Raw genomic sequence first — 14,562 nt, 5'->3', positions numbered from 1 at the left:
CTCCGACCGTGTGTTTTTCGGGGGCGGAGGCGCGAGATGAAGCAGGAATCTCGGCAGGACACCCCGAAAAGCCACTGCCAATCAGGGTGAATGATTGATTTCCTGACCAATGATTTCAGCTGACGTAAGGCAGCTCCTTCGGAGTTACTTCTGGAAAAGATTAATAATAATAATAATAGTAATAACAATAACAATAATAATAACAACTACTACTACTACTACTACTACTGTTGTTGTTGTTGTTGTTCTTATTCTTATTATTTATTACGGTCAGCGACCAGGAGGATTAAAAATACATTATTTAGATAAAATAGCATATCAAAGACGTCGGTCAAGACATGGCATGCCACCATCAATGCACCCTGGAAAAGATTTGGAAGTTGCGGAAGAGACACCCTCCCTGTTTTAACATGCTGCCCATAACGAGGTATGTGCAGAAAGCTCCTGGATGTAAACCCAGGCCTGGATCCATGAGATGTGGAGAGGGTGTTGAGCACGAAGGTCTACTGGGTCCAGTTATTGTGGAGCTCACTGCAAGAATCTGGACGGAAAGAGGAAGACCACCAAGCCCAGGATACAAATCACAACTGACAAGTAAATATAGAAAAGTGGCATGTAATCTTTTACTCAAATTGCCTGTGAATTATATACATACATACAGTCATGCAAAAAAAAAAAGAGGCTTTACCAACATAAACACAATGCCAGTTCTTTAACACAGTGCAAAAAGGTCTTCAGAAAAATGGTCTCTCTCTTCCTCTCTCTCTTTTTTTAATTAAAAAATTGAAACATCTTTGGTTTAAAACTTAAAAAGGGATGAAAATGTAAGATCCCAGGTCTCTGGCGATTTTGAAGAGCAAACCATGGAGAACAGAGGATTCGTTGATTTTTAAACCAGAAGAGAACTATATTGGCATGTAAAATGAGGAATTTAGATACTGAGAATTTTTTTTTTAGAGAAAGCGGTCCATCGAGCAGAAACCATCCTGAAAGATGTATGACCTTCACGAGGGACCCTTTCACACCAAACGAGACAAAAGCTTTTGTGTTCATGTGTTCTCTCTTTTATTTTAATTAACAGCATCTTTGATTTTTCCGTAAATTGGCAGGGAAAGTTTTTCACGCGGCACCGGCTTGATCAAACTGAACTAAATGGAATCTAAACGACAACGTTTGCCTTGGCACCCCGTCGGTTTGAAGGTGGGAGCTCGCTCGCATCCACGACAACTAGATTGTATGAAGTTGTCAAGGCAAAGTGCGGCAGCCTGTCCTTCGGAGAGCTTCGTCTCCAAAGGGCAGGACGTGACAACCTTTTCTGCAGAGGTGGTCCCTCTCAAACGCAGATCACATCCGTGAGAAGTAAACCAAAGTCTGGAAAGTTTAAACTTCCTCAGACTTGTGTGTCCCGCTGATGTTCGCTCTCCGTCTAACAGAGATCACTCAAGAGAGGAGCAGACGCGAATGCCTAGTATGGTCCTAGCGAGAGAACACAGTCCTCCTTAATGGGTGCTGGGCAACTCTCTTCTCACTCTCTCTTCTCCAGAGTAACGGGGGACTTTGTTCTAAGCACAAACTTGTGAACCACTTTGCACGGGACACGCACCCCTTTTACGCCGGACAGTGACTGCCCAGATAAGATGTAGAGACTTCCACGTTTTGATCCGCTCCCACTTCGGATGCAAGGAGGGAATTCACATCAAGAAAGGCGCAGTTGCCAAAGGGCGACAAACACGGGTCCGATACAGACCATCTCAACGGTGTCTGTTCTTTTAACATTTGCTTTGAAGAGCAAGCGATTTTTAAAGCGTCGAGGGACCAGTGCGGTCACGATTGAACGATCCACCCGTTTAAACAAATGCTTCCTCCAGAAAGGATGAGGACCTCAGAATTTTGTCTGGTCTGCTCCTTTTCTACATGCGAGGGGGGGCGGTCATCCACAAACACAGTTCCTCTTGCATTCTGAAGTGGCGAGTCTCAAGATTTCCGTTTCCAACTTTTAAAACCCCAGAATAGGGTCGCCCTCTCAAACCGTGGGCTGTTTTAGACGGCTCTTCTTCTACAAAGACCGAACCTACACCAAGCGGGTTGTTAAAAGAGGATATAGATGTGTTCTCAAAAAGGAACTGTGATTTTGGCAGGAAAGATGACATGGGTTGGGTTTGTAAACGAGAGGGATGCTAGGTGTTAAAATAACCCATGAAATCTTGGTATGAGTTACTGGCCCATTTTAGAGAACTAAATTCGCTTCTCCAGTTCTCTTTTCACACCCCAGCAGACTAAGGAAGCTACTGTCATCCTAAATTTTGCTCGGAGCCCAGAGAGAAACAGAAATCCCAAATAAGGGGATGTTACATGGCAACAAGGATGACTATGGAGATGGTTCATGGGGTGGCAGTCCAGACAGACTGCAGTGCCAGCCACTTGTAAAGTCTCGACCTGGCAGAGGAATAAAAACAGTTTCAAAACTTTACGCAACAAACTTGTTCCAAAGGTTATTCCAAGAACTGACAAAATAGTAAACGCTGGCGCATTACTTCTACACCATAAATACCAGCATATACAGGAGGAGGGCTGAGAGAAGTACAGATTCTAGTTCCTATTTTCAAAAGTGCATGCTCTTACTGTCAAAAATCCCATCACAATTTCTATACACAACCCAAGAAGCTGCAGTAAAATACCAGAGCGGGAGAGAATGAGAACCTGCTCTATTCTCTGTTACGGGGCAATGGCTTTCATTCTTAGTTATCCACAAAACGCAGGATTTCAGGACCATATTTTCCATAGAACGGCACCCCCTCCAGTGGGAAACAAAAGAACAACAGAGCAGATGAACCAAGTGGGCAGAAGGGTCTGGTCAACTTAAGCCACAGCCATGTCTCCCAGTAGAGGGACGTCTCCAAGACACTCTGGATGCAAAGCCACTAGACGCTGGCGTAAGAAGGGGCGTAATGCGTCAACCTGTGACCCTCATGAATGCATCCGATCCAAACCTAGGCAAATGGCTGATTTCTAAAGTCATTTTGGTCTAAGGAAAGCAAACGGATTCGCCTTCTGGTTAAGAAGCAGAACCAAAATAATAATAATAATTAACAACCCGCCTTAGATGGAAACAACCTATATAGGGTCCTATCCCAATTAAGCAAAATGCAGGTACAGTAGGCCCCCATATCCACAGGATCAATATCCACTGTTTCACTTATCCACAGTCTCAAAATATTTAAAATATATATATATATTTAAACCTTAGAAATTCAGATATCGAATGACAAAGTTAACCATGACTGGCTACTAGAAAGAGCCAGAGATCATGCTAAGCTTAGCGTTCACTATAATCCACGTTTTTCAGCACCCACAGGTGGGCTTGGAGCCAACCCCCTGCAGATACGAGGGTCCTACTCTACTGGTACAAAATAGTGCAATAAATAATAAGGGAAAAAAACAACGGCAGGTAGCAAGAAGTAGGACTGAAGTCAACTCTCTCAAAGCTGTCACTTATAAAAGTCTCATCTCCAAAACTAGCAATTTTTTCCCCTTTCTCTTTAAGAGAAACCTGGGATTCTTAAACAATGACGAACCCTACAGCATCTCAAGGATTTCACTATCGTCGGTGGCGTTCAGCTCCTGTAGGCGGCCAGTCCACAAAAGTTTCTGCTCAGTACAAACTTTATTTCCAAGTCTTTTTGGGGGGGAAAAACCTGGCGGTTCTCCTGCAAGAAAGGAGCACAGATATATTCCTTCCCCCCCCCCCCCCGCCGGCAGGCAGGTCGCAACCACCTGCTACCATTACTATAGTGGCATTTAGGAACGATCCATTCATTACTAAACACCACTATTCACTCACGTCGCTGCGGGAAGCAAATACACCCATCTTTGACCGCTCTTCTCAAGCTGTCCGGCTGAATCGAAGAGAGCGTCTGTACCAGAAAGCAGGTTTCTTCCTCTGGGGTACCTGATCGTTGCCAGCAAAACAATACCCATGACAGCCATCCATTGTGACGCTCTGCAAGCCGGTAGCGACCTGCTTGTGGGAAGCAGGCATGATGTGTGCAGATGAAGCGCAGAGCATCTTACTTGAAATCCAAGCGCTGGGTGGAAGGGTCCCTGTGAAGAACCCGGTGGCATCTTCAAGGCCTTCTGCGCACACAGGTCGGTAAGGGCTAAAACGCGGAATGGGAGGGTGTAGTAAGAACAGCCGCTTCCCAACGGACAGGACCAGCCGTTGTAATTCTTCTACATGGGAGTTGTCCACAACTCACTCGTTACTATTAGTCTAACATATGCCGTTGGCACCTCATTAACTCCTGTAGCAGATGCCCGCACCTCTCCCGTGGTTCCAATCTACTGCCTCCTTTGGCTCCAGCTTTTAAAAACATGAACTGTATTAAGAACGTTTGCTACAAAGCATGGCGTGCCCTGGGGAGCAGCGACAGGTGGATGCCTCGCCAACCAAAGCATGTTTGAAGGCTTCGGTGGGCACGCAAGAGTAACCATCGCTGTTCGGCCAGAGTGAGCAACCTACAGCTTTGGGCCTGATCCTGTGTAGTGCTCTGTAAGGGACAGGTTCAGACCTCTGCAGAGAGAATGTTCTCTCCCCTCCCGCAGAGTCCATTACAAAAGGGGGGGGGGAGATGCCAGAGAAATAAAATAGGATGGGATGCCCATGTGAGGGGCTCTCTCCCTCTCCAGCTTTGGCTTGAGCCCCACACCCTGCCAGCATGTGCACTTCTGAAAAATGCCCCCCGATTATCCACCAAAGACTGAAAACCATCCACCATCCGGATTAGACAACTTCCTGTTGTCTCCGTCGCCAATGGGATGGGGCTCAACTTTCTGGTGTCACCTAGAACGGAGAACACTTAATAATCTCCTCTCCGCTTGGGGAAATACACGAGGGGAAGATGGTTTGTCTTGGTTCAGTTACAACTGCAACAGGCCTGCCGTTCCAGACGCGTAAGGTTACGTATCAGAGACAACTGATTCCGTCTCTGGACCGGCTTCGCTTCAGAGAGGACTCTCAGACTGGCTTCTGGATTACGTGCGTTAATCTGTAAAGGACCGGTGGGTGGAGGCACCTCCTTTAAGTGAGACACCTATTTGTACTTTCAACTCTACAAATCTAGGACCGATTTATGCAAAAAACCTTTCTCCCTCATCATAACCCATAGTTAAAACACCACCTTTCTGAAAGCTGGCTTTCAGCAGCATGAATGAGTTCTCTCAAAGCAAAACGCCTGAGATAAAAACAGATCCCATGATTTGGGTTGGGTTTTTTCTTTCTTTCTTCATACTCCAAAGTCTTGCTGTTTCTCTGCCACCTGCCGCGTCAGTATTTGATGGGAAGAAAAAGAGGCCACTCCTATGTGGAAAAATATCTGCCAGATGTTCCTTAATCCATACAGGTGGATGTTACATAAGCAGATTGTCACAAAAAGCACAAAGACCTTTATCCTCCTGGCTGAGTTGTAAAACAGGTAAAGGTAGCACTGAAAAAAGGAGAACAGAAGAGAAGAGCCAATGAATACACAAGACAAGCAGGAACTCCAGTTATGTAAGACAAATGTCAATTTCACAGCACAGTTACTCTGTCGATAAGGTAAAGGTTACTGGAATTAACCAATGGCTCAGGAACAAAATGATATGAAAACTGTACCCACTTTCAGACAAAAATACGAAAGTGGTTAACCCAAAGTGGAGTTTTACTCAAAAGAATTACAAGCTCTGTCTTTAAAAAGTGTGTTTAAAAGCTGAAGTTACCAAAGCTGGCCACTAGACGGAGCCAGATACCCTATGATGTATAGTATTAACTACAGTGGTGCCTCGCTTAAAGATTGCCTCGCTTAATGAGGAAATCGCTTGACGATTAAGTTTTTGCGATCACAAAATGATGGTTTAAATGGGGAAAATTTGCTTCACGATGATTGGTTCCCTGCCTCGGGAACCAATTTTCACATTATGATGACCTAAAAACAGCTGATTGTCGGGTTTCAAAATGGCCGCTGGATGTAGAAAATGACCCCCCCGCTGCTTTCTAGGACTGATTCCTAGCTTTACAGGCAGCGAAAATGGCCGCCCCTATGGAGGATCTTTGCTGGACGGTGAGTTTTCAGCCCATTGGAACGCATTGAAGGGTTTTCAATGGGCTTTTTTATTTCACTTAGCGAGGATTTCGTTCTACGGTGATTTTGCTGGAACTGATTATCCTCATTAAGCGAGGCACCACTGCACTGTATAATCAGTGTTTTTCAGCATCCGCAGGGAGTGGGGCTTGGAACCAGATATGGGGTCCTACAGTACAACTCAGATCTTTAGATCTCTGCCCTGGCTTTCAAAGGAAGCTGGTAGGGAAAAAGTAAGTTACGTACCAATAAGAAACAGGCAACAAAAGGTAGAAGGAATGAAATCACGTTTCCAATTCCTTTGTGATCTTCCTGTTGGAATATGGCATTTGAAGGTCAAGTTAGCTTTGTCTTCATATATCCGTCCACAAATTATTACATCATAAGGGGGGAAAGTCACCCTCTCTTGCCTTCCCAAGCAAAAGACAGCATTTGGTCACTTGGAGGCAACGCAACTCTTACTGTAGCGATTCTTTAAGTAGATACAGCTTTGCAGTTTGGAAAATTTCATCTTAAGGAGATCTAGGACTGCTGTTTTCTGTTTACATTTAAGCACTTGCAAAGCAAAGAAGAACCCAAATATGAGTCAAACGTGTTTGAAACACGGAGGCATTAGTCTAACTCTAAATGATCCCTGAACGCTTTTAAAGTCTGTAGGCTCATTAGTTTTTATAACTTTGCAGACAAAATAATGTCCCACTAGCATCACACCCCACAAACTTGGCAAAACAGTCTCGTGATCATCCCACCCAACGAGACAGGGGATTGATCCGTGGGGTTGACTCCCAATCCTAGGCTTCCTTCCCTCCTGTTCGACGTCCAGGTTACCTGAAACGAATACTCCGCAAGGTGGACACCTCGAATGAGATTCAACGCCCCACACATGATGTTGAGGACGAGAGATAAGATTCCCAAAGCTGACACGGGCTCCAGTCTGTAAGCAGGAGCTTAATGGAAAAGGGGGGGGGAGAGAATCAAGGGATAAATTAATGAGTGCTGCGAATAAATGGGCAGCTCTTCCTTGTGCTTCTTCCAGATGTGAAGCTCAGACACCGATCCCCAGCTTGGACACCTTCTGTGCCTATCTTTCTGAGACCATTTATTTCCGTGACTCCCCTTCAGTTTTAAAGTGTGAGTCATTGTTAAAGGGGAATTGCTAGCATGAAAACAATGGCTGACCTGAGAGCACTGTTGCGCATGTCACACTTTAAGGTGGGCGAAACACTTTAAAAAGTTTCCAAAGTGCTATATAAAATGTTATCATGATTATTACAGCATCCAAATATGATCGGCCACCTTAAGAGGACGCGTGTCCAAACTCTTTTCAGTTTCCGCATTTTCAAGCAGACACATTAAGCAGACACTTGCTAACCGCTCTGGCTCCAGGTTAGCGCTCTTTGATATATATTCTTTTGACTACTGCTGTGGCCTGCAATGAAAGCTGTTTTACCCGACGGCACTAAAATGAGCTGGTGTTCTGAGGGTCTAGACAAGCCCTGCACTGGATCGGCAAAGAATTCGGCTTCGCACACCACACCTTACCGGAGTCCACATGGACGTCGATGTGGCCGTTCGTCAGCCCGTTCCTCAGCTCCGCGTCTTCCAGCTTCACAACCACGGGAGGCCACAGTCGAAGCTCTTCTTGGATTTTTTCCACATCGAACTTTGTTGGAGCGCAGTTCGAGTAACTGTAACGGTTTTTTACTTTCTGGATGACATTGTCTGCAGCAGAGAAGCAATGGGGGAGAAAAATCAATGAAAATAAGAATATATATATTGAATAGGACCCCCTCAGCCACAGGATCAGTATGTGCTGATTCACTTATCCGCAGTCTGAGATTATTAAAAATTCAGAGGTGCCTCGCTTAATGAGCACACCGTTTAATGACGAATCCGCATAGCAATCTATTTTTTTAGATCGCTAATGCGATCACATTGCGATGTTCTGAATAGGCAAAACATCGCATTGTGATGATCGGTAAGCGTTTTTTTAAACAGCTGATCGGCGGTTCCAAAATGGCCGCCGGGTGCCCAAAATGGCCGCCACAAGTGTTTTCGCGCCCTGCCCTCGCTTACCGAGGGCGCAAAAATGGCGGCGCTATGGAGGAACTTCGCTGAATGGTGAGTTTTGGAGCCATAGGAACGCATTAAACAAAGTTTAATGCGTTCCTATGGCTTTTTCTGTTCCGTTTAGTGATGTTTCTGCATAGCGATGATTAATCCGGAACGGATTAACGTCGCTATGCGGGGCACCACTGTATTAAAAGAAAAATCCCTTAAATATGTACTGAAAACCCAACTGGAAAGTAGAAGGGTCGATGTGATCCTCGCTACTACGTAATCTGAAAAGTTATGCTTGTTTACATGGATTCTTGAACGGAAGAGAGAACACCACATACCAAATTCAAGAAATGCATAGGGCCTTGCAGCCAGATCCACATTTGTAGCGTCGTAGGAAGTGGTAAATTTCCACTGCAGCTCGGCTAGGAAGCAAAAGGCCATGGCGGCTGGATAACTGTTCTGGCAGATGCTCATGCAAGCAATGCCTCCCAAAGAATGGAAGCTGAGAAGAAAAGAGATTCAGAATTCAGAGCAAGTAACACACGGGCGCACACAGGGAACAAAATGGAAGGAACTGGACAAAGTCCAATGGCTGCTTATCAAAGCCGCTCTTAGAATCTGCCATGACCATATGAATAAGGGCGGTCTGCCCCTCCAGTACACAACGGCAGACTTTGCCTGCAACGTGCCAGTTAGTAAATCTTATCTCCTGTTTTCAAAGCCTCTTCCAATTGGAAACAGGCAGGCAGGCTCCCAGAGTTCTAAATGTCCGTATTTTGCATCACTGGGGCTCACAACAGCCACCTACGTTGATATGTTCTTTAAAAAGATGTCATTTGGACGTTACCTGGAACAAGGTTGGAACTGCAGAGGAGTTAAGCAGAGACCCCCACTGACTAGCAGCAGCGAAGTCACATAAAATAAACAGATACCTACAAATATCAATCTAATCTGATTGATTTAGGCATCCTTCAGTCTCGAGAGACTAGGGTAACGTGCTCTGTATGGAGGTCTTGGAACAGCGTCTAGTGTGGCTGAGAAAGCCGATTTTAGAGTGACCATCCGTTCCACACTGAAGACCAATACAGTCTGTCCCCTGTCCAGCTCCCTGATTTGGCTGGTTTCGGGACTGCCTCTTGGCCTCAGCCTGCTGGACAAAGGTCTCTTCCAATTGGGAGAGGCCGTGATGCAACGCCTGCCTCCACGCTGAATACTCAGATGTCAGGGTTTCCCATCTGTTGAGATCCATTCCTAAGGCCTTCAGATCCCGCTTGCAGATGTCCTTGTATCGCAGCTATGGTCTCCCTCTGGGGCGATTTCACAAACAAATATCACCATTTGTTTGTACAACTGAACTTTCCTTGTCAAAGAACAAAATTCTTTTGGAACAAAATTACACCCATCTTACTCGCGAATTACATAAAGCCCCGACTTACGTACAACTACAGGACACTGTGCAAAACCTGAGTTATAGTACACTGCTATCAAGCTGCAATCGAGTCCATTATTCGCCTTTTCGTTAGCTTTGCCTTCAGATTTTTCTCACTACGACTGGGTTGTTCTTGTTCTTATCAAAGGAAAAACAGCCCTTAAGGTGTTATCAGGCAGGACTGTTCCTGACCACACCCCCAACTGCAATCTGACTTACTGTATGCTGAGGTCACGCCCGTGGGCGGTGCTGCGATCCGGATACCGGGCCAAGATGGACGACAGGGCCTTGAGTTTCTTCCTGCATTCTAGGAAGTCCGGGTCGAAGTGGAAGTCGGTGGAGGCAGAGAGCGGGAGCCCGTCCCTCGCCCGCACCACGCAGGCAAAGAGGATCATGGACATCCTCCACCGAAGAAGTCATGGGGACAGCCTGCAAATAAGACATTCACACAATGCATCTCTGCTCTTCGGGATTAGAAGACCTGCATAAACACAATTTTATTATTTTTTTAATTTAAAATATTTTTACCCTGCCTTTCTTTTTAAAAAGGGCCCAGGGTGGCTTACATCATTAAAAGACAGCATTCAAAATCTACAATCAGTAAGTATAGACATATTAAAAACAATCAAGCCAGCAGTCTCAGCTAGGAGTACATGGTACTGCGGTTAAGATGCAGACGTCATCCGAGCAGGATGCGTTTATGAAGAAATCACTCTTCTCCGTCAGTCCTGCACGGACTCTGGCGAGCGTCCGGGGTCACTTCCCATCAACCCAACCTGCCATTGATTTTGACCTTTCCTCAAGGCTACCCAGGCTGGCCCTTCTGCCAGGAGGCACAAACAAGGAATCGAATTCCCAACCTCTGGCGCCTCGGCCAGATTCCTAAACCATGGAAACAGAGAAATGCCCTTCTAAGAAAATACGGAGGGGCTTAGTTTCTATCATGGGGAGACTTGGGCTCTTTTGAGTAGACACAGTCTAGAAGGGCGGGATAAAAATCTAATAAATAAATTTGACGGCAATTAAGATCGAGAACCTTGAGGCATCTCAACTCTTGGGGAAAGAAAACGACGATATTGGAACCACTCTACTGCCTACGAAGCAGGTCTTCATGATGCAAACTCTACATGCACAAGATTACAAAGTGTTCTGCGTTCGTCTCTTGCCACGTTCCAAAGTATCATTCCAACAGGGAACTCTTCTCGGTAACCTCTGTCAACTGCCCTCTAGCAACCGAGATAAAGCGTGCCTTGTCAGCGAACCGCCAACCTCCCACCTTATTAGACCAAGAAGCGCTCCAGCATCCTGAAAGATCGTATTTCTCTGTGTAGACAAGCAACCTCGTTTTCTAAGTGGGTGTGAAGAAGGTCGACAGGTACCAGAACGTTTGCCAAATACCCTCCATGCAAAATAAATAAATAAATAAATAAATAAATAAATGAATGAATGAATGAATGAATTTAAAAAAAGCATCAGTGGCTATGCACCAGCAAATCTTCTAGAGGCTTGCTTCTCAAATTGGGTATTTGCACACACTCTACCCAGAATCACTTATGAAATCCCAGCACGGTGTGGCATTTAAACACTACCTCTCTCCACCATTTACAGCTTTGCTCCGGGGCTTCGCTGCTCTGAAAGACTTCAGGGTTATTTAGAAAATCAATATACGCCGCCATTCAGCGGAACACCCGTGCTTACAAAACACAGGCTTCCTGCACAAGTGGGAGGCTGGACTAGATCACCTTTAGGGCCCCCTCCCCTGCCTACGTAGGTATTCCCCGTGCTTGAAAAGTGTGGGTTTGGATCCACAAAGGTTCACATTGAAATAAATTGGTGTGTCTTTAAAGTGCTACGATATTTTCTGTGGCAGGGGCTGTTTCCTTTTCTTTTCTTTCCCCATGCAAGCCCTAGGAGGAGGAAAGAGGGAAAGAACAGGGGCACGGTTAGCCTTGAGAAAAGAAGACTTATGGAGAGATAGGAGAGGACTTTTCAAAGACTTGAAAGGCTGTCCTTCAGAGGAGGGGCAGGATCTGGTCTCCATCATCCCAGAGTGCAGGACAGGCAAACAAGGGCTCAAGGGACAGGATGCCAGACTTTGACTGAATAGCGGGGAAAAACTTCCTAACTGTTAGAGCAGTTAATGCGGCAGCCAGGCTTCTTAGTGGGGTGAGGAAATATCAGCATATCTCCCCCACTCTGGCTGCTTTGCATTGGTTGCTCATTCGTTTCTGCATTGATTTCAAAGTTTTAATGATGACGTACAAAGCCCTAAACGGTTTGGGACCTCGATATCGGGCAGATCGCCTTCTCCCACCTAGGTCTACTCAAATTGCTTCGTATTTTCGCCCGGCGGATACGTGAAACCGCGGATACTGAAAACACAGCGGAGGGAGCCTCCTACGGAGCGACCCCCCTCCCATCCCGGCACCCACCGGGCCACCCAAATCCGTTGCTCTGAACGCCGCTCCCCCCCCCGGTGGCCCCGCCCCCGCCAACGGTTACTCCCCTCCCCCTCCCGCCCGTCTTCCCTTCCCTCACCTCGCCTCTCGCGCTTCCCGCCCGCCCGCCTTCCTTCTTTCCTTCCTCCGGGCCTGGCCGGACGACGAAGGGGGGACCCGTCGCTGGCCGCCACACACAACAAACCGCCGCCGCTCTAGCCCGCCCACTTCCGGCCATAGAGGGAGGCCGGAACGGAGAGCATCGCCATAGAGGTGCCAAAGAAAGAGCGTCTCCGCGCCCCAAGGCGCCAAAGTCCCTTCGGCGCTTAGGTTCCCCCTTAGAGGTCGAGCACGTAAGACGGGCGCGAGGCTCAAACGTCCGGTTCTGAAGCGAAAGCCGCCAGCACGAGGCGCGCCCTCCTCTCTCTCTCTCTCAGTCCCTCCCCTCCCATCCCTCGGGTCCGTTTCTGGAAGGCCGAGCGCGGCGCCGCTCTAGCAACCCCCAGAAGGCATCTCCATGGTGGGAAAGGTGGGGGGGGGAAGAGGAGGGAAGTGTCAATCAAAGTCCCAACGGGGGGCTGAATCTTAGGCAAAGTATCAAAGAGAGAGCCGAGCCGCTGCTTAGCAACGCCGCGGAGGGCGGGGCATTCTTAAAGGGGCCGAGACAAAGAAAAGGCTGATACTCACGATTCAGGAATACTTAGATTACAGGAGGATGCTCTTGTCCGCGGGAATCAGCATCCACTGAGTCATCCATGGCGTGCAAATGTTAACTATTTTTTTAAAAAAAATTAGAAAAAAAGATGGTGCATATTGGTAACTTCTAAAGTTGAAGTTACCCAAATGGAGCCACTAGAGGGAAAGAGAGACCATGCCATGTGCTCTGTATAGTGTTTGCTATTACCCGGGTTTTTCAGCATCAGCAGGGGTCGGCGGGGGTGGAGCTAGTGCCATCTCACAATGAGTGTCCATGGCCAGGTGAGGATTTGAACCCAGGTCTCTTGAGTTCTAGTCCAGCACTCTTATCCACTACCCTTTGGGGAATTTTAGTTGAAAAAGTCACTTTTCCAGGATCTGACCCAGTTAAGAGCCATGGCCAGGCAAAAATTAGGTAGGTGGATCTATTTTAGGCATAATGAAAGAAATTTATTACAATAGGACCCACAGGGGATTAGTTCTGAGCCCCCCCCACACACACACTCCACCCCGCAGATGCCAAAAATCGTGGAAAAAAGCGAACACTATGCATAGCATGGTCTCTTCTCCCTCTAGTGTCCAGGCCTGGTAAATACACTCTGGAGATACATATCAATATACTGTATATTTCTGGGTTTTTTTAATATATTGAGGTTGCGGATATGTGAATCGCGGATACTGAGACTGCATTTCAGCACTGACAGATACACGCATGTCAAGTCCTAACGCTCCCTGCCCAGAGCGGTGTGGTGTGGGAGAACAAGTGCCGCTTTTAAGGAACGAAAGACCACCTTTCTTGCTCCTGGTTCCCTCCTCGGTTTTCTCACAAACTGTCATATTAGAAACACACCTTACACAGGACTGTCTTTTTTCTGTATATTAAATTGCAGGAAGAGAACTATGGGGTGATGTCTGCTGTGGTCTGCTCCCATTCTGTTCTTCACCCTATATATTTTTCTTCATCCTATATATACCCTACATCTGATGGGTTTTCTCCAAGAGGCTCAACTGGAAAACCATGATGCTTGCCTCCCGGAGAATATACCTCCTTTCCAACAGCACTAGTGAAGCTAGCCCTGCTTCCTGCCCCACAGATTGCTCACAGCCCCCTTTTCCTGCTGATCACTGCAGGCAAATCCTGCCACTGGGACTGAGCAGCTTCCTAAGACCTGGGAGTTAAACCCCATTGACCTCTTCCTGGACGGTGCTCCAGATAAACCATTACCCACCGTCCCACTTAGCACTGGCGTAGTACATACAGTAAGGGTCTTCAGGTTAGGGAGTGCGTGCTTTTGGATCAATGTTATGCATTCAAGGTAACTTTTATTTCCTTTAGTCTCTTTTATAACCCGGGCCAGTCTGTCGCCTTCGACGGTGGCCTTTGCATTTAGAAATACTGCTGTTCACCAGTTCAAGTTCACAGTACAGAAATTCAGAGCAGGAAATCTAGCCACCGGTCTCTCTTTTTTTCTTTCAGCCAAGGGTTGGGCTGGATCACTCTGGGTGCCCCTTCCAGCTCTACCGTTCTACGATTCAGTGACTTCTCCTCAGCTGGTCTCGTGCTTGTCAATCGGCCTTCAGCATGATCAACTGGGATCCGGATTCGAATCCCCATTGAGCTGCGGCACTGGCTAGCTGACCTTGAGCTGGTTCCTTTTCTCTTTCAGCCTGACCTACTCGGGGCTAAAGTGGACAGAAGAAGTGCCATGAACAATGTATAAATGTAACACTGAAAGAAAAAAAAACCTGCAGCGAGGTTCGTTTGCCGGACAATACCTCTGTATTCAAAGAAATGTACTCGGAAGGGATACTTGGAATCAGG

At 46.8% G+C, this 14,562-nt stretch overlaps 1 protein-coding gene across 2 annotated transcripts; it reads right to left on the bottom strand.

Moving 5' to 3' along the window:
• Nucleotides 1–2,171: 2,171 nt before the first annotated feature.
• Nucleotides 2,172–12,279, bottom strand: SEC22C (SEC22 homolog C, vesicle trafficking protein). Of its 2 annotated transcripts, none has more exons than XM_073002806.2 (7): nucleotides 12,145–12,279; nucleotides 9,826–10,035; nucleotides 8,516–8,679; nucleotides 7,659–7,838; nucleotides 6,945–7,063; nucleotides 6,363–6,428; nucleotides 2,172–5,483 (listed from the first exon to the last, which is right to left on the bottom strand). In XM_073002806.2, the coding sequence occupies exons 2-7, from the start codon at nucleotides 10,005–10,007 to the stop codon at nucleotides 5,283–5,285; spliced, it is 912 nt and encodes a 303-aa protein (XP_072858907.1). In that variant the 5' UTR covers nucleotides 10,008–10,035; nucleotides 12,145–12,279; the 3' UTR covers nucleotides 2,172–5,282. The 2 variants fall into 2 exon arrangements, with proteins under 2 accessions (XP_072858907.1, XP_072858908.1); XM_073002807.2 differs by having other exon boundaries at nucleotides 9,826–10,087; nucleotides 12,145–12,274.
• Between the last annotated feature and the right edge of the window lie 2,283 nt (nucleotides 12,280–14,562).

This window comes from Pogona vitticeps, chromosome 6 (genome assembly GCF_051106095.1).
Source record: "Pogona vitticeps strain Pit_001003342236 chromosome 6, PviZW2.1, whole genome shotgun sequence".
Taxonomy (NCBI): domain Eukaryota; kingdom Metazoa; phylum Chordata; class Lepidosauria; order Squamata; family Agamidae; genus Pogona; species Pogona vitticeps.
Note: the sequence above shows the minus strand (reverse complement) of the source record. Positions and strands in the feature narration are given on the sequence as shown.

Coding starts and splice junctions, on each gene's coding strand:
- SEC22C (XM_073002806.2), bottom strand. CDS start 10,007: ATGTCCATGATCCTCTTTGCCTGCGTGGTGCGGGCGAGGGACGGGCTC. Junction 6,429..6,944: donor TTGCGGAGTATTCGTTTCAG/GTAACCTGGACG, acceptor ATATTCCAACAG/GAAGATCACAAAGGAATTGG. Junction 5,484..6,362: donor TTGTTGCCTGTTTCTTATTG/GTACGTAACTTA, acceptor TCCTTTTTTCAG/TGCTACCTTTACCTGTTTTA.